Source organism: Sorex fumeus, unplaced genomic scaffold (genome assembly GCF_029834395.1).
Source record: "Sorex fumeus unplaced genomic scaffold, SorFum_2.1 ptg000026l, whole genome shotgun sequence".
Taxonomy (NCBI): Eukaryota; Metazoa; Chordata; class Mammalia; order Eulipotyphla; family Soricidae; genus Sorex; species Sorex fumeus.
The window spans coordinates 11,079,889-11,099,844 of NW_026606083.1; the positions used below are offsets into that span (position 1 = coordinate 11,079,889).

A 19,956-nucleotide genomic window follows, 5' to 3' on the forward strand; every position below is an offset into this window, starting at 1 on the left:
TTGGGCCACACCCAGCTGTGCTCAGGATTTACTCCTGGAGGTACTCAGGGGACCATATGCAATGCAGGGGATAGAACCCAGGTTGGCCACGGGCAAGGGGCGCCCTCTCCTGCTGTACCATAGCTCTGACCCCACTTTCTCTATTATTAAGAAGCTCTGCTAAAATGAGAAAACAGAAAATTAGAGAAAGAAGTATTTCTCATACCCCCACGAACCAAAGTCACTACTCATACTGATGTATAATTATTTTCTAGTTTTTCCACTCCAACTACTTACTACAACTAAATTTAAAGATTTTACATCTTGCCTTTTTAAAAAATGAAGTGCTTTCTGTGTACTATGAAAATTCGTTGGCAAACACCACTTCTCACGGCTAGTATTTCATCACCGTGATTATATGCACACGTCATGCTGTGAGGAGCCTCTCGGAGCCTGTAGGTCGCCTTAGGAAAGCTTCTCTGAGTGGCTCAATGGATCACAAGTGCCTCTGAGAATCGCAAGACACAGCGTGCCAAGATGCTCCTCTAAATTCCCATCTGGAGTATGTAAGAATGGTCTCTCTCTCTCTTTTAAATTTTCTTCACTAATCTGTTCATCAAATGATCAAATTATTGTTTGAATCGAAATTTCTATGATCATACTATGAGATTTCATGAGTTAAAAACCAGTGTAAGCCAAGGCAGATACGAGCCGATGTGGGAATATGCTGAGCCCAAGAGGAAGGTGGCTCACTAGTCCTGCTGACGGAAACGGTGACAGTTTGCAGAGCAGCTTGAGAGGCCAGCAGGGAGAGTCCAGGCCAGCCTCAAGAGTCAGAAGGGCAAGAGTGGGGAGTCTTTCTTTCAGGATGAGACAGAAACACAGCACAAGTTTACAGGGCAGGTACCGATATCAAATGCGGGAGTGAAGAAGACATTTCTGAGAAGAGAATGAAGGAGTTTGTTGTGTGGGCAGACTCAGCCACAGGGACAGACAACTGACAAGCACCGGGTGAGGGGCACTGGCAGGAGAGAAGTATCTGAGGCTTCGGGGAGACAGATGCTAGGGAAGCCCAGGTCAACGGTGCTCCCCCAGAAAGGAGGGTGAAGGAAGAGAGCCCGGGAAACCCCAACAGAGCAACTCTAGAAAAAACGAGAACGGTACTGAGACTGGCCGTGCGGAGCAGAGCAGGAGAGGGTGGCCGCAGAGGAGGGAGAGCCAAGGCAGGGATCTCTAAGCCGGCACTGCGAGTCCAACTTTACGTGCATGTACACCTCGAGGACAATCCTGCTGAAAAGGCACAATTACAGCCAGGACTCCTAGGCAAGGAAACAGAAGCAGAGCACTGCGGGCTCAGCCCAAGTGACAGTGAGAGCACAGGACAGAGCCGGTCTCCTAAGGCAGGACAGCGCAGCATTCCCAGTCTGCAGGGGAATGGGCTGACACGTGGCATTTAACCCAGCGTGCAGGGGTCAGGGTCTGCCAGGTGGATGATGTGAAACAAAGGGAGAATGGCAGAAGTAGAGGCGACTCGAGAAGAGCACTGCCGCTTGCCTTCCACGGGCCAACACGGGTTCAATCCTGGGCAGCTGCCGGGAGGAAGCCCTGAGCACACACCCGCAAAGAGAAAATGAAACGGGGAAGGAGGGACAAGCAGCTGAGGGTGGGGCTGCTGCTGCTATACTTCATCTTCTTTTCATTTAATGATGTGAGAACGCTGAGGGAAAAAGCCTGGACTTTGGATCCAGGAAACATGGGACTGTGGAGGAAGGCAGCGAACATGAGCCCAGGTGCCCCTCCTGCCCGCCCAAGAGCGGTTCCCACACTCCGGAATTCTGCTCTTCTGGCTGCAGCCGGTGAAAAGCATGCACTTTCCCAAATTCCCCCACCCCAATCTTTCAAAGGTGGGAAAAGTATGTATAAACAGAAATTGCTTCAGGTTTTTTCACCAATTTTCACCCAAATCCTGCCTGGCTGGCACAGTCACTGGTGCTTCCTCTTTGGAGCTGGCTGAGGGCTGTGACTCGGGGAACGCAGCAGGCACCAGTAACAGGGCACATCCGCTCTGGACAGCAGCCCTGAGCAAGGTGTGTTCTCCGAGCAGCAGCATATTCAGCCCCTGAGAGACTCAGAACGTACTTCCCCCTACTCACAACCTCTTCGTGGAGGATTCTTACAAGAATCACGTAGCTCTCTTTCTTTGAAGTAAAATAGATGTGTGTTTCTTAGCATTGCTCTTGGGTCATACCCAGCAGTGCTCAGGGGTCCAAACTCGGGTCGGCTGCACGCAAGGCATGCGCCTTACCTGCTGTACTACTGCTCCAGCCCCTGAAGTACAATAGTTTCATTCAAAGACATTTACTTTAAACAAAAAAGTGAGTGAAGAGAAAGAGAGCTATGTGTTCAAGAGAGAATACAGATCCAGAGTAAATAAAAAAGCACACTTAACTTTCTTCAGCCCAGTATATCCGAACTACTTTAAATACAGAAAGCTATCCTTGACTAGTAGCTACGAAAATCTAACACACATTTTAGCAAAAGCTGGCCCAGAAAAACTCCAACCGTAAATCTCATGCTCACAGACACCTTGCAAAAGCCTGCAGAGAACAGCCCCCAACCCCCAATTTCCCGCCTTCTGAACCCAAGGCACCTGCTCACGACCCATTCCCGCGGCAGTTAAGCCTAGCATCTCTCTCCAGACTGACTACGCTCAGCGTAGACACGGTTACTTCGCTCTTCTGTGCTTGTGTCCGTCCTTCCTTGGGCATCCTGCCCACTGTGTGCCTGGGCAGAGCTGGCGCTCACCTGCAGTCTGAGCGCACTCACGCGTGTACTTAGTCATGCACGTACTTGGTCAGTGCCATCTGGCCACCCACGCACCTGAATGTCACGTCCCTCCAGTCTACCAGTGCTCGGTCTCAATCACAGCTCCCTCCTCGCAGGCCGGAATTAGGAACTCATTATCTCTCCAAGAGGGTAGAATCTGTGGGTTTTGGAGAGCCCCTAAAATAAGGTTGTAAACCTCCCCCCACTGGGACAGGTGCCAGGCACCTCACGGGGTGAGCACTAAAGATCGCCCCACAAGTTCTTATGTGCTTAAAGCAAGAACCCAAGCATGGAGCGGACAGCATCCGTGGGCTCTGAGCACCCAGGGAGTCTGTGCTGCCCGGACCCCTACCAGACACCCAACAGGCCCTGGCCTCGCCTCATCACCCACCTAGGTCCTTCTGGGAACACCTAAGAGGGGAACGAGGGAGCACTGACAGCTCAGACTGGATCACAGGTGTCATTTCACACTCCAGCAAGTAAATGTACGCTTAGAGACTCACAAGCCTGCACACATTCTGAAGTATTACACCACTGTCAAATTTCAAAAATATGCTTACCAATAAAATGATCATGTTCTTAAACTAAAGAATCCTTACTCGACTTATAAGCATATATATTACAAAATAAATGCTTAAATACATACATGGAATCTGAAATCCCCCCTCAGCATGGAACAAAGATCCTCTGCTACATCAGACATGCAGGGATGCAATGTAGCAACCAATCTTGCATAGAATGGTAGCAAGTCCAACCTGCAAAAGTTATATGTGATATGTATAAACGGAAAGACATGTCAGAAATAATTCATTTTAAAAATTTAAACTTTCTTAGATATATTCACACATTAAATGATTATAAAAACTAAGAATTATACAGACAAGCCTATTTATTGCCATCAAATGAAGTATATGAAAATTCAATCCACCCTGTGAAAGCTTAATAATAATCTAGTATTTTTCACTGAGAATATATTGCACATCTGCAATTTTACTGAGTATGAAATTCTGATAAAACAAGAAATACCAAAGAACACTGAATTTTAACATGGCTTGCATTTTCTATTCACATTTGACTAACAGAACACTTATTGATCTAAAAGTAACAGCATAAAGTGAAGATCCTCTTAAACCATTTCCTTCTAGCAATGCAGGTATTTTGAAACCTCAATATGCTAAAAAAAGTAAAAATCAATACCCAGAAAGGTCTCTGTGAGAGTTCCAGGACAGTGCCCTTGGGCTTCTAACTCACTGTGGCACTCCTGAGCTCAAACCCCTGCCCACTCTTTGTGAAGATGGGGCCACATGGGTGGGACAGCTGGGCCCTAGAACCATGAATGCAGTGTCCACCAGGGCTAGGAGGAGTTTAGGGGACAACACTTTGCTTAAAGGTAGATTTCCAGGGAAGCTCCTGGTGAGTTTTTTCCCTACTGAAAAGGGGGCAGTTAAGACAAATCTGGGGCCTTCAGCTTCAGACAACAAACAGCCCATCTGTGATGATGCCTCCTGACACCCCCCTCCATGGGAGCATTTCCCATTGGGCTGGGCTATGGCCCCAAACCTGGCTTAACCCAACATTCCAGGTGTCACTGTTACTCAGAACCAACCTACAAGCTCAATTTTAGTTTCCATTCTTGCAATAAATGCTATTTTGTAAAACCTGACACTGCCAACTTCACATTCAGTAAATGAGAAGAAAAAAGAAGCAGGGTAAGAGCTCATGTGAGCAGATGCAGACTGCAGGGCAGGGCGGCTGACAGAAAGCACGGAAGCAGGAGACGGCGACAGCCCGGAGCCCCTTATAGCACAATGACCCCGTCCTAACGATCTGCGTGTCACTGCAGAAAGAGGCAGGAAACGGTTTGATCATCAGAGAAAAGCCCTGAAAGGCTTCCAAGTAGATCTGGGAAACTTGTAAGTGGACAGATTTTATCTGAGCTGGAAAAGGGACAGAGTGAATGAAGAAGAGAGGGTGCGGAGGGGCTCTGGAAAGGCCGGCCATGGTGGGGCAGGTGCCCCCAGTCAAGCCTGACACTCGGTGCCTGTCTGCCTGAGCCTGGTCTCGGACGCAGTTCCGGCAGTGCCCCCTCGTATGCCAGGCCCCGTTGAGGCATCTGACACCCCATGTGAGCTGCTGTGCCTCTAACACCCCTGTGCAGCACTGTCCTAGCTGCCCACTCAGAGAAGGCAACAGAGGCAGGGACGAGCCCGCTGGCTGCGCGATGGCATTTACAGATGCATGTCACCCACTCCCCGCCCCCCCCCCCCCCCCCCGCCCCACAAAGGAAACAGCAATCCTGCATGGAGAGACCCAAACCAAGACATTTAGCAGTCAATCTTTAAAGGCTTACTTCAAATACTTCAGAAGGGCTTATGGATGAGGGCTAGGCCCCCATCACTCTTACAATGTGGGGGTGGGCCTCGCCCCACTATTGGAGGGTGCCACTAATACGAAGCCCCAGTAAGTCATGCTCATAAATGTGGAGTGTTTCCTAACATCACCTAGCGAAAAAGAAGTCAGGAGCAGACTGGGAGAAAATATTCACCAACACTCATCCGACAAAGGGCTAATATCCAAGATATGTAAAGCACTTCAGAAACTCAACAAGAATGACCAAGCACATCAGAAGTGGGGAGGAGGAATCAGATAAACGTCCCCCACAAAAGACAGGGGCTAACAGGCATCTGTGAAAGATGCCACCTCTGAGCACCAAGGAAATGTAGAACAACAGGAGGACTGGAGAGAAGGGAGAGGTCGGGGTGCCTGCCTTATGCAGATGTCGATCCACCCAGGTTTGATCCCCAGCCCCCTCTGTGGTCTGCGGAGCACCACCAGAAGTGATCCTGAGCACCACTGCGTGTGGCTCACAGAAAAACAACAACAATAAAAATGGAGTCGGGGTTTGGAGATAAAAACAAACAAAAAAGCCATAGTGTAAAATAGTCACAGCATCTGTGAGACCAGTACTCATCAAAAAGAATGAAGATAACCAGTGTTGGCATGAACATGGGGAAAGAAACCCTCCCCCACTGCTGATGGGAATGTCACTGGTTCCACCTTCTTAGAAGATATGGACATGTCTCAAGAGAGCCTAAGAACCAAGACTTGTATGACTCAGCAACTCCACTTATGGCCAGCTACCCCCAGGGCCCAAAAACTCTTCAGAAAAGATATTTGCGGCCTGGAGCAGCAGTGCTGTGGGCAGAGCATGGGTTGTGCATGCGACCGACCCAGGTTTGATCCCCAGCATCCTATATGGCCCCTCCAGTCCACCAGGAGGAACTCCCGAGTGGACAGCTAGGAGTAACCTCTAAGCATCGCTGGGTGTGGCAAAATAAATAAATAAATAAATAAATAAATAAATAAAAGCAAAGCCATGCCATCTGCACTACTGTTTTCACTGCAGCAGCCTTCACAATGGCCAAAATCTGGTACAAACCAGTGTCCAAGAACACACCAGACTATGTCCAAGGGTGGGGCAAGTCCACCCTCTGGATTCATACCAGTATCAAATGAACTTTTTAAATGTCCAAGTGTTAGAATCATATTTAATGGGTATTTTAATAGATCTGAGGGTTACTGTTTAATTTTCATATTCATTTTGCAGAACTTTTCCCCCAGCTCATTATCAACCATAAGATACATAGAGCCTTACACCCACGGCCAGGTACTATGCTCCCAAATGCCACAATTACAGGTCAGCAAACCAAATTCAGACCCAAGAGGAAGAAAGAAAGAGCTATGTGGTAGGCCAGGCTCTCATTCTACCCGAAGAGCTCTTCTGTGACCTCACAACTGACCCACCCTCGTCACCTACCTCTTCACCACCTCAACACTTGTGACCAAGGACAGGCATTCTTCCTGCCTGGGTGAAACTGCCTCAGGCACCAGTCAGCCCCCTCCAGCCTCCATCCCCGACAGACATGCCACCGCTCCCAAACCCCGTGCTGGTTTAAAACTACAGAATTCATCCTTCCCCTAACACACATGTGCGCACTCATTCGGTTTACTGTTTACTAGGTTGGCACGTGCCCCAATAGACTAGGTGCCCTGGGAGAGTTTGCCAGTACTCAAAACAAGTACCGAGGCCATAGCAGGTCCTCAGTAGATGCATGGGAGAGGAAAAACTCCCCCAGCACGATGACACTGATAGCTTGCCATGTACACTACCCCTCACCATATTAAGGAAGGATCCTGTTCCATAAGAATATCAAATCTTGAGTTTTGTACTTTACCAAAAAAGGTGAGTTTATCCAGTAGTCAGTGCAATTAGTGAGATAATCACATTGTTTTCTCCCCCATAAAGCATCATTTCAGGGGGGAAAAAATTAATATCTTATTCCTAAAATCAATTCTCTTTGATAATGCTGGGTATTTTTATGTCAATTCACTTGTTTGCAGTGCAGGGATAGACTTTTGCTTTTGATACATTAAGTATACATTAAATATAATTTGGTAATGATATGCTAATGACTTCCTGCTTGGTCTCATTTAGGATTTCAAGGGTTTGGGAGGGGACGGCCATTCCAGTAATGCTCATGGCTCACTCCTGGCGGGGCTGCGGATCACATGCTAGGGACTGACACGCAGGTGTGCCGCTTGTAAGGCAGACGCCTACCCACTGACTCTAGCTCCAATGCCCCTTAAACTGTTTTTGGTTTGGTTTGGTTTTTAGGCCACACCCGGCAGTGCTCAGGACTTACTTCTAGCTCTACCCTCATGAATCACTTACGGAGGGCTCAAGGGACCAAACGGTGTTGGGGATCAAACCTAGGTGGGCTGCATGCAAGGCATATACCCTATCCACTGTGCTATCTCTCCAACCCTGCCCCTTAAACTTTTAAATGTCCTTTATGTTTTCTAAATGCTCCGCTATATTTACATTCCTTTCAGAATGCAGCTCACAATTTTTAGTTTTTAGAACTAATTTTACTCTTGTTGTTATTTGCCAATAAAGTCTGAGATTACAACATGTTGCATATGATTCTTCTCTTCCTGGAAAGTCGCTCTGTTTATTTTTCTTTTAATTAGCTCAATCTAATCCAAAGCTTTTTTCCTCCTCCCCTTGAAAATTTTGAGTACAGCAATCCATTCTTAAACAAACCAGTTGGTTTACCATCAGACTCTGGTAAAGCAACAACACAAGGAAGCTTTCAGTTTTAATGGGTATTTTAAACTGCTCAATTCCCAGTTGAGGGGCCCAAGGCAGGAGAGCCCTACATGTGGTTTGACCCCCAGCATCTGGCTCAAAGAAATAACAAGCTTTCTTTTTCTCTTTAAAATCTAAAGAATTTATAAAAAAAAAAATAAAATAAAATCTAAAGAATTTAGGGATAGAGAGATATTATAGGGTAGGACGCCCCATTTGGTCCCACAAGCCCACCAGGAGTGATTCCCGAGCACTGAGGCAGGAGTAAGCCCTGGGCATTGCTGGGTGTGGCCCAACCCCCCCTCCCCCACCACCACAAAACCAAAACCTCAAAGAATTTAACTGTTGATGTGGCTGGAGCAACAATACAGCAGGTAGGGAGTTTGCATTGCACGCAGCCAACCCGGGTTCAATTCCCAGCATCCCATTTGGTCCCCCGAGCATTGCCAGGAGTGATTCCTGAGTGCAGAGTCAGGAGTGACCCCAGAGCACTGCCGAGTGTGACCCAAAAAGAAAAAAAAAAGAATTTAACTGTTGAAAGCTATTTTATCTCTGTGATCAAAAACATCTAGGGAAAAGAGGAATGTGAAAGAGCAAGTAACTGCTCAACTAAAGAATAAAAATGACTTTATAGGAAACACTAGAGCAGATGATTCCAAAAAAGATGGAATTTTGTAAGAGAAAGACTGGGGTCAATTTGAAATCGCCTATCAAATGTCCTGGTGACATTTACTAAACATTGCTCATGTTCCCAATGCAACACTGCCATCAAGTGGCGTCCCATACTAAGAGATTCCAAGACCTCATCTTGCATGGTTTCAAATTTAGCCAGAGGAAGAGTCCCTCACAAAATCCCAGCAATTCTCCTACAAGTTGAATCAGGAAAGGCTGTTTAATAATGAAGACTCTTCTATTAATCGAAAGAGCTTCTAGATAGCCCTCTGTTAAAACTAGGTTAAATCCATATGGCATTAAGGCCACTAAAATCAATTCTAGGTTTATTATTCTGTACTTTAAACAAGAAACTAAAAGATTCTTAGGTACTTTCCCTAATAACACCAAAATCTGGCAAGGAGAGGGAGACTTCTGAGGGCTGTGTAGGCACTGTATCTTGATCTAGGTGGTGAATTCATACATATACACATAAAAGGTTTTGCTGTGAAATTTCAATTATGTCAAAGTATAAATTAACTATTAAATGACACTTAAATATCAAATTGTGGGATTCTAGTCAATTTCATTTCTGTAGAACACTAAATGAATAGATTTCAATACAGTATCAGGCTTTTAAGTTATAGCTACAATTTATAGCTACACTTTCTAACTAAAATTTATTATTTTTATTTATTTTTCTTTTGGGGTCACACCTGGCGATGCAAAGGGGTTACTCTTGGATCTGCACTCAGGATTTACTCCTGGCGGTGCTCGGGGGACCATATGGGATGCTGGAATCGAACCTGGATCAACCACGTGTAAGGCAAACGCCTTACCCACTGTGCTATCACTCCAGCCCCACTACAATTTATTTAACAAAGGGAGAGCACAACCAGAAGTGGGAAAACTACCCCAACTGGATCGGAACTTCAAGAAATGTTTTAGAATTTCATGTTTTCAATTCTTGAAGTTCGGATCCTCTGCACTGCAAAAGATAACCATGGGTTGAAAAGGAAATTCCAAGAATAGAAGAAAGTGTTTGTGAAATGTATCTGAAAAATAAAATATACGTTAAAAGTATATAAATATTCATCATTAATCATCAGGGAGATGCAGATCAAAACAACCATGAGATATCACCTCACATCACAGAGACTGGCACACATCCAAAAGAACAAAAGCAATCAGTGTTGGCATGGATGTGTGGAGAAACGGACTCTTCTTCACTGCTGGTGGGAATGCCGACTGGTTCAGCCCTTTTGGAAAACAGTATGGACGTTTCTCAAATAATTAGAAACTGAGCTTCCATTTGACCCAGCAATACCTTCTTGGAATATATCCCAGAGATGCAAAAAAGTATAGTAGAAATGACATCTGCACTTGTATGTTCACTGCTGCACTGTTTACAATAGCCAAAATGTGGAAAAAACCCTAGTGCCCAAAAAGAGATGACCAGTTAAAGAAGCTTTGGTACATCTACACAATGGAATACTATGCCGCTGTTAGAAAAGGTAAAGTCATGAAATTTGCATATAAGTGGATCAACATGGAAAATATCATGTTAAGTGAAATGAGTCAGAAAGAGAGGGACAGGAATAGAAAGATTGCACTCATCTGTGGAATATAACGTAACAGAATGGGAGACTGAAAACCAAGAACAGTAAAGATAAGTACCAGGAGATTTGCTTGGAAGCCAACTCACATGCTGGGGTTGGCAGCTCAGACAGAGAAGGGACCACCAAGTAACGGGTGTTTGGAGTACTCGCTCAGGATGGGAGATGCATGTTGAAAGTAGACTACAGACCGAAAATGATGGCCACTCAATACCTCTATTGCAAACTACAACACCTAAAAGGAGAGAGAAAACAAAAGGGAATGCCCCGCCACAGAGGAGGGGTGGTGGGGGGAGGTTGGTGGTGGTGATGGGAGGGATCCTGGGATCATTGGTGGTAGAGAATGGGCAATGGTGGAGGGATGGGTACTCGATTATTTTATGACTGAAACACAAGCATGAAAGTTCCTAAGTCTGTAATTGTACCTCATGGTGATTCACGAAAAAATTTAAAAATACATATATATACACACATACGTATATAAGGAATGAGGTGTAAACTACATATATAAACAACTGCATAAATGAAGGACAACACAAAAGGGAGGGAGCGAAGGAACTGATCAGACCTTTCTCCAAAGAAGATACACAAATGGCCAATCAAAAAATGGCCAGCACACAAAAGCATGTTCATTAACATTAAATATGAGGAAATATAAATCAGAAACTCACTGAGATACCCCTTCACAACCATTAGGAGCTCTAGAACAGAACAATCAGAAGGGTTGACAAGGGTGCAGGGAAACATTTGGGCACTGCTGGTGTGGACGTTAAATTCAGGTCACAGCAGTCTGAACTGTAAACACAAACCAAGGGGTGACACAACCATCTCACTCCTAGTGCACAGACCCAAGAGAAGTGACCAGTGTCTACACAAAAGGCACACAAATGCCATTAAAAATAATGGCTACAAAGCGGAAACCACCTAAATGACTGGTAAGATTAGGTCTAGACACACAATGGATTCTCCAGCTAGAAAATGGAATGGAATATTGAAGCATGCTGCCAGGGCGAATCTTGGGGGGAAAGAATATATATGGCAGAGAAATGAAACAAAAACACACAAAAAAAACTTGTAATCTGTGATTTCATATATCTGAAACATCTGGAATCCAATTATTTTCTTAGTAAGTAGCAGGAGGCTGGGGGTGGATAGGAAGTGGCCAGAGAGAAACTGGAATTAACTGCTAACAGATATGAGGTTTCTTTAGGGTGAAGATAATGTTCCGAAATGTGATTGTCCTGGGGAGCTTCAGTCCTGGTAGTTAGTTACTGCTGGGGCGAGGACACAAGGAGGTGCTACTGCTCAGGGCTCACAGTGGCTACCCCCACAGCACCTGTGGGCCTCCTGTACCACACCTAGGATGCTTGGTAACTAGGGAGAATCTTATTGTGGTGACTGCATACATCTAGAACACAAAACTCTACGGACGCTTAGAATGTATTGTCTGTTGCATGAACTACAGCTCAGCAAAAGTGGTTTTGTTCTAATTGCTGCAGCAGTTGTACCTGGCAGTGCCTGGGGCACCAAGGACTCTGGTGGGGATGTCGAGGCCCATCGTGCAGTGCCGGCACCAAGCACGAGCTATGTGCTCAACAACTGAAGCCACATCCCAGCCAGTGGCTTTTATTTTTTTTTTTCCTAAAGAACTGTAAAAACCAGAAAAAGCAAAAGCAAACTACACAGATGAGGTAGAACAACAGACTTTTTCTCTTACCACAGACTGTAGGAAAATCTTTGGTCTAAACAGTCACCTCGAACACTATTCAGTAATTCCTCTGGTTTTGTCTACATGGGCTGAACAAGCTACCTGGGGCAAGGAAGCAGGGAATCCTGGCCACAGGAAAGAGGAGGGACGAGACAGGACCACAGGACCACAGAACCGTATGTAGGAGGAAGGTGGGAAAAGGGGCCCCTGGACGGGGAGGAGCAGAGAGGAGGGAAGCAGCTCCCTCTTCCCACTGCCCCTCTCCGCCCTGCTGCCCAGAAGGGGCCATATGCTGCTACTCTATGCCCAGTCCTCCGGCTGAGGTGAGCACTGTCTCCTCTATCCAAGGAAGAGAGGGGAGGGAAGCCGACAGCAAGGCAGGGGAGCACAGGCAAAGCTGCTATCTTCCCTCTCCAGCCTCCCACCCCGGGCCCAGGTCACAGAAAGATGCCTGGAGGTTTTGGACAAATCTTTTTCTGTTCAGAACACATCCAGCCATGGAAGCATCGGCCCAAGCCAAGACTTTCCTGATACAAACGTCATGGATGTGTAAACGGGGCCTTGGCTTTCCAATCCACTCAGCAAGGACATTAAAGAGTAAGCAAGTTTTCTCGAAAACACGGAAATCTTCAGATAAGACTCCTGAGAACACCTTTAATACCAGGCAAGTATGCAAATTAGCAACCGACTTGCACAAAGTAGAGACTGATATAATTACAGTGATTGAATGAAATACATATAAAAGACAGAGAGGTCACATAATATATAAATACACATAAAAGACAGAAAGAGAAAACTGTGCATGCTGCTTCCAAACGCCACCCTTGAGTGACTGGGACACACCATACCCTGACGAACACCTCTGTCACTGTTTCCAGGCAGCCAACCCAGGGCACTGGCCAGTGAGCTGAGAGTGAAATGACGCAGTCCTCTTTGTGTCCTCCTTGTCCTGGCTGAAACCACTGAGCTTAAACTCTAAGCCAAGCCAACCCTAGAAGCTACAGGAGCAATATGGGAAGACACTTGCAAAACTTGGTTATTTACTGTTTGTGGGTTACTCTCAGCAATGCTCAGGGGTCACTCTTGGCTCTGCGCTCAGTAATTACTCCTGGCAGTGCTTGAGGGACTATATGGGCTCAGGAATTGAACCCGGGTTGGGTGCGTGCGAGGCAAGGAAGCGCCTTACCCTCTGTACTACGTCTTCAGCCTCAGCACTCGTAAAATTTATTTTCAGAGAACGTGGAGGATATAAATTCAAACGCCATGTAAGGATTAACTGAAGCTGCCAAATCAGTCCAGATTTGGGGCAAAGTAAATTACAGCAGAAGCCCCAAGTGAAAAGTCAGCAGGAAGCAAAGACAAACAGGGTCAATGACATCACTGGGCTTCGTAAAGTGACCACTGTCCCTCACAAACAATCAAAAACTGGAACAAAAGAAAGGCAGGGCAAAGACTGCCCTAAAACCACATTAGGAAATAAATGAAGATTGTACTTTAGAATAAAGAACAGAATAAAGAACAGACCCAAAGTAACAAATACCAAAAACAAGGGCAAAAACAAGCCCTTGAAAAATCTGTACAAAACACGAGCATAGAAAACACAACTCACCAGATATAAAAAAAAGAGAGGCAGCAAACCAACAGAAGAAAAGAACTATGTGGGCTGGAGAGACAGTACCGTGGGCAGGGCTTTTTCAGAGCTGGGGTGATCCCAAGAACCACCAGTAGTGATCCCTGAGCACCAATGGGTATGCCCAAACCCACCCCACCCCTACCCCTCACAAACACAAAATAAGAGGGGAAAAAAGAACCATGAAAAATTTTCATTAAGAAGTAAACACCATGGGAATGGAGAAATAGTACAGCAGGTAGGGTTTGCCTTGTATACTTCCAACCCCGGTTCGATCCCTGGCATCTCATGGGGTCCCCTGAGGACCGTCAGGAGTGATTCCTGAGTGCAGAGCCAGGAGTAACCCCTGAGCATTGCCAGGTGTGACCCTAAAACAAACAGCAGAAAAAAAAACGGGGGGAGGGGGAGTTCCTCAAAACCCACTATAACTCACCAGAAAAGTATTACTATAAACGATACAGAAATTCTAACTAAAAACATTTTTCCATGGTTTTAGACGTATTGTATGGATTTTAAAAGGAGGAAAAATACTACAGGAAGAACAGATCTTAAAGCCGAGGCAGAGGCGGAAGCTGGAACAAAAACAACACTGCAGAGAGTGAGTGGTAAGAACAGGAGCCCTAGAAAATAGCAAAGAACACGCGGCAAATGCACCAGCGGAGGGGCTGATGGGACAGCCAGGACAAGGACAAAACAAGTCTCTGAAGAGGGTGAGACGATGGCCTCTCAGTACCTGCAAATCATAATGCCCAAAATTAGAGAGAGCGTGAGAGGAAATGTACCTGCCACAGAGGCAGGGAGTGGTGGGAGGAGTTCCGCTGGCAACAATGGTGGTGGAGAATGGGCACTGGTGGAGGGATGGGTGCTCGAGCACTGTGTGACTGAACCTCAATCATGCAAGCTTGTTAACTATCTCACGTGATCCAATAAGACTTCTTTTTTCTTTCTTTTTTTTTTTTTTTGCTTTTTGGGTCACACCCAGCGATGCTCTGGGGTTACTCCTGGCTCATGCACTCAGGAATTGCTCCTGGCGGTGCTCGGGGGACCATATGGGATGCTGGGAATCGAACCTGGGTTGGCCATGTTGGCTGCGTGCAAGGCAAACGCCCTACCCGCTGTCCTATCGCTCCAGCCCCAAGACTCCTTAAAAAATAAAAATAAAATGTTTTTTTCTGAGAGTCAGAAAAAATGGGCCAGAGCAACAGCAGCTCAGAAAAGGCAGAGCAAATCCTGCAGTGCTGCATTCTCTTTCGTTTCTTGAATAGTGCTATACAGAGAGGAGATATTTAATAAATTGTAAAATGCATGGATAATAATACTTTATAGAAGTCTTTTTTTAGTGTGTGCACACTTGGACAGCCAGAATCTCATCTCATTCCTATTCACCCATGCAGAGGAAATCGGACTAGTGCTATTAACTTCATCCAAAATCTATACTCAAAAGACCATGCAAATGCAGTGACACACTGAGGCAAGAATTTGCAAGAGGGTGCCCAAATCCAGCGCCGGTTTGCAGTAGAGTGCCTTGCATGATGCTGCAGCATAAGAGTACAATCAGAAAAATGTAACTGATAATAAAAAGTTTCATGAATGGAGCAGAACTGATGGTTTTGAAAGAAAATATATCTATCTTGGGAAAGTCACGATTTGTTACAGATCGCAGGGGGAGGGGGTGGTGTCAGAGAAATAGCTCGAAGGACAAGAGCACATACTCTGCATACAAGAGGCCCAGGCCTGACCTTGGGCGGGACATAGTCCCCTGAGCACACCAGGAGGCGCCAAGTGTAGCCCAGCACCAAAATTAAAAAGAAAAAAAAAGTGCCCCCCCCCCCCATAAATATAACACATTCATAAAATGAAATACAGCCTGAAAAAAGAAGACATCTCCACGTATTTGTATAAAAAGATCTCTAAGACAAGACAGATTCAGTGAAAAATGGTAAAGAATAATATGCTGCCCTACTGGAAAAAACAGAGAAAGTTTCTATCATTGCCTTTTCTGATTCATTCTACAGAAACCCTGGAAGGGCACGCACCCAGTAGTAAGACAGAGGCTGTCTACAGGGAGACATGAGGCACATGACCGGGTAAGACAGGGACAGAAAAGTTTCCAGCATGCTTTAAACAGCAGAAAGTCTGTGGCTCGGGAACACACTGTTTTAAAATAAAACTTTAAACTTGCATAAGACCAACATTAATTCATCAAATACTTTCAAGCACCTGCTCTTTGCCAGACCTAGTCCTCTGGTGTGTGAGTTTAGTTTGGGGGAATCCGGGGACAGAGAGACCACCACCTGGACAGACGTGCCTAACCACTTGTGGTGACACTTTGTTCAAAGTGCTGGAAAGGAATACCAGCAGCCACCAGGGGACCAAGGAAGGCTGCTCAGAGAAAATGGACTGACACTAACCGGAGGCTTAAACGGGGACCCACAGAATGGCGGGGGGGGGGGGGGGGGTTTCAAATAAAGAAATAAAGTCGTGAACAAGAGACTTGGAAGCAGAAAGAAAGAACAACGACTATTTATGAAATCATTACTAGTTGGGATTTTGCAAGAGCCAAAATGGATATAATTGCGACTAAAGAAGCTGACAGCAGGTTAGATTAACAATGGACATCAAATGTCATGTTATGGTATCTTCTCTCCTGCTACATATTAGGCATGTGCTAAGTGGTAGGGATGAGAAAAGACACAAGGCCTGCTTCTGTCCTTTCCTGGTCTGGAGGACAACGTCCAGGGTCACCAACAGAGAGAGGTTTCTGCCATCACAGCCTTTCCTGCTTCCGGCCCCTGAACATACTGCTGCCTCTCAGAAAACCCCTCTCTGGGGTTGGAGATCCAACAGGCCTTGCTTGAGCCTGACCCAAGTCAATCCCCAGCACTAGACACAGTGCCTAGGCAACACCAGGAGCGATCCCCGAGCACAGAGCACAGCCAGATATGGCCCGAATCCGCAACCCTCACCCCCAAATCCACTTGCTGTGTCCACCCCTACCCTAGCCAACTCCTTCTTTCGGGCTTAGATGAAGTATATGATCCTTATTCCAGGCAGCCTTCTGATTCCAAGATTAACCCGCTGGTCCCACTTGCTGTATACTTCCACAGATGCTGAGCTGCTACTTAGGAACTGCACTTAGAACTGTCTTTGCTCCTCTTCAAACTGCATGCTATATGAGTCCAAAGGCCTTGTTCACCACTAATCACCATATTTAAGTACACCTTTAATGAATTCACAATTGGATAAACTCAGAACATAACAGAGTCTTCTGAGCACCCAAGCTGATTAAGAATCCTAAATTATTCTATTCATACACTTCAAGTCTGTTAAGATTATACATGGTCCATATACTGCTATGTATTTTAAGAGCTTGTATTTTTCCTTATGTTTTCTCTCCTCACAACGGTGGGGAGACTGTACAGCAGGCGGGGTACTTGCCGTGCATGCGACTGACCAAGGCTGGACCCCAACACCATACACTGTCACCAGGAACCAATAGGAATGATGCCTGAGCAGAGCTGGGGTGAGGGCCGTGCATCGCTGGCTGTGACCCAGACATACCAAACCAAACAAAGAACCAAGACCACAAATTGTCACTTTCTACTACTTTCAAGTCTATGTTAATTTGCAGCTGTCAACTCATCTAAGCAGAGAGACTGTTGTTAAGGGTATGGACTGGCTAAAGATCAAATAATAGGGAGTTTCTGAGGACTCTGAAGAGTAAAGGGAGAGATGGATGGACTGGTAAGCCAATTAAGCAAGATGTCATTTTACAAGTAAACATCCAAACCATTACTGCAAGACTTCTATCTAAGCTTTCTGTCTCTGGGAAGTTCAGTTCAGTCAATAATAAGTTATAAATATTCTAAGTACAGGGCCAGAGAGGTAGTGCAGCAGCAGGGATGCTTGCTTTGCATGTAGCCAAGCAGGGTTCAATCCCAGACATCCCATCTGGTCCCCCAAACACTGTCAGGAGTGATTCCTGAGTCCAGAGCAAGAAATACCCTGAGCATCGCCAGGTGTGGCCCAACCCTCCGCCCCCCCAAACAAACTATAAGCACAAAAGTTTTAACTATGTTTCTTCAAAGAGATGGAAAGAAAAATATGAAAAATTTACATTTAATTGTGTAAATTAGAGAAAAGGATCATCTGAAAAATATTCAGCCCAGAATATCCAGGAAGTAAATCATTTGAGGTTTTATTAATTTATTAAAAGGTGTCTCCAAATTAAAATACTAGAAGTAACTGCTGAGTTTTTCTTTCCAGTTGTATACAGAAAACAGGTCAACCTGTTCCTGAGTAATGGCACCTAGATCTGATAAAATGTAGCAGGTAAGTTTATATAACAAGAACACTGATCTACTTCCAGGATTAATAAGTAAAATAGCAGAAATCCAAAACCACACGGCTGCTATTGCGGCCGCGCAACAACATTTAATTCTTGAACCCAGCTATAGAAAGCAAATCATTTCACAATGCTTTTTCAGCATGTCTGATTTTGGGGGGGAGGTAAACTCTAAATAATAATGGTGCATCTTTTATCGAAACAATGAATCTAGTCAAAGTAGATAAAGTGTTAACTAGAATTCATCTGCCTCACAGGCATTGGGAGGGGATTGGGGGTGGAGTTTTATTGGAGTTCTTCGTGGTAAAAAATAAGTATTGGTAAGGGGAAATGTGTTTGATATTTGCATGACTGAGACCTAAACCTGAAAGCTTTGTAACTTTTCCCACAGTGATTCAATAAATAATTGAAAAAAAAAAAGAACACTGATCTATAGGAGTTTTCAATTAGATAAATCTTTTTGGGGGATTTGGACCATACCCGGTGATGCTCAGGGGTTCCTCCTGGCTCTGCACTCGGGAATCACTCCTGGCAGTGCTCAGGGGACCATACGGGGCACCGGGGATGGAACCCGGGTCAGCTGCGTGCAGGGCCAGAGCCCTTCCCACTGTACTATCACTCCGGCCCCTCAACTAGACAATTCTTCATTTTCTACAATATGTACCAGCATGCTTGATCTTCCGTGTCTTGCTAAAATGAAGAAGCAAATTCTCATTTTAGTGTAACTGCCATGAGCCAGAAATCAAGAGACAAGAAAAAGGCTGGGCCTGGGGCTCAGTGGGAAGCTCTGCCTGCCTTCGAGAGGCCCGTCCGCCCGCCCGATCCCTCAGCACTCAGGAAAGCAAGCAGAGCAATGGGCAAGCAGCTGAGCACATGCGCTGCTGCGGGCCACTTGATTTCAATCCAGCATCACTCGGCTCCAACCGCATAAGCAGAAGATAGCCGGAGCACCACCAGCTCTGCCGGAGCCCAGTCTCCCAGAAGAAAGGAAGCAGTGAGCTCTCATGGGAAAAATCTGACTATTATTAAGAGACCAGGGAACCTACAACAATGAATGGACCAAGTTAAAGTTTTGCTTAAGAAACCCGTCAGTTGATACCCTTCAGAATTCTCATTGAGTATCGATCCTCTTTCTGTTGTACACGGGCACCATAATAGCTAGTGAAATAGTAGCTAATGAAATTCTTTTCTAATTCAAAGTTAAATAAACAGAAGTGGATCTCCTAAGTTCCTAAGATTAATAGCGTATGCCTGATTCTGAAATATGCAGGTAAATTAATTTGGTGTAACCTCAAGCATCTGAATTGACAAAAGCACAATACAGCTGAATACCAGATTCCGTTACCAGATTCTGAATTGCCAGCAAAAAATATATATACGTATCTATATATAAAACTTTAATTTCTAAACTTTCATAAGTACAAAAAAGAATTTGAGAATTTTCATTTAAACACCACTGAGAATTAGACATACTTGGTATAGTCTTTACACAAAATTAAAACACTCTCCAAAACTTAGAAATTTCTTTCTTCTCAAGGCAAAATTATTTCTAGCTATTAGATTAGGCTATTGCTATACTTAAGTTGCCTATTATTCCTAAAATATTTTCTCTTAGAATTAACATCAGTGTTAAAGAATTTCACTAGAGCTAATAAAGAATATACTTTAATGAGAAACAAGTTCTAGGAAATATGCTAATATGACGACATTAACAGACATTTCCAAAAGAAAATAAATGAGAATTTTGACCTTAAAATCATCACTATAAGAACACTAACAATTTTTTTAATACTTACCTTTGTCTGGGAACTATAAAGAGTGCCCGTACCAACTTCTTTCTATTTGCTTTTGTGTTCATGTTCATGCAAAAGTCCATTGCTGCCTGCAGTAGGAAAAAAAGCAAACATTTTTCTTAAACAACAAAAAAAAAGAAACAGCCTCTCAATTTAGTTATTGAAAGGTAGAAAACTTGCATGCTACAATGCATTTCTACTTCTTCATAAACAAGTTGAAACAGATTTAAGACACCCTTATTTTAGGCATTTTCCAAAT

The 19,956-nt window shown here is 44.9% G+C and overlaps 2 protein-coding genes across 5 annotated transcripts in view; one reads left to right on the top strand and one right to left on the bottom strand.

Annotated features, from left to right (window-relative positions):
• Positions 1-19,956, top strand: part of SEC61A2 (SEC61 translocon subunit alpha 2) — a 257,743-nt gene that overhangs the window by 145,377 nt on the left and 92,410 nt on the right. The window lies entirely within an intron of this gene.
• The window catches only part of UPF2 (UPF2 regulator of nonsense mediated mRNA decay), a 79,386-nt gene that overhangs the window by 30,391 nt on the left and 29,039 nt on the right, over positions 1-19,956 (bottom strand). For all 4 annotated transcript variants that reach the window (XM_056114698.1, XM_056114694.1, XM_056114699.1 and 1 more), the window contains 2 exons: positions 19,701-19,786; positions 3,452-3,560 (listed from right to left, as the gene is read on the bottom strand). In XM_056114698.1, the coding sequence (XP_055970673.1) occupies positions 3,452-3,560; positions 19,701-19,786 (195 nt within the window). The remainder of the gene's footprint in view (positions 1-3,451; positions 3,561-19,700; positions 19,787-19,956) is intronic.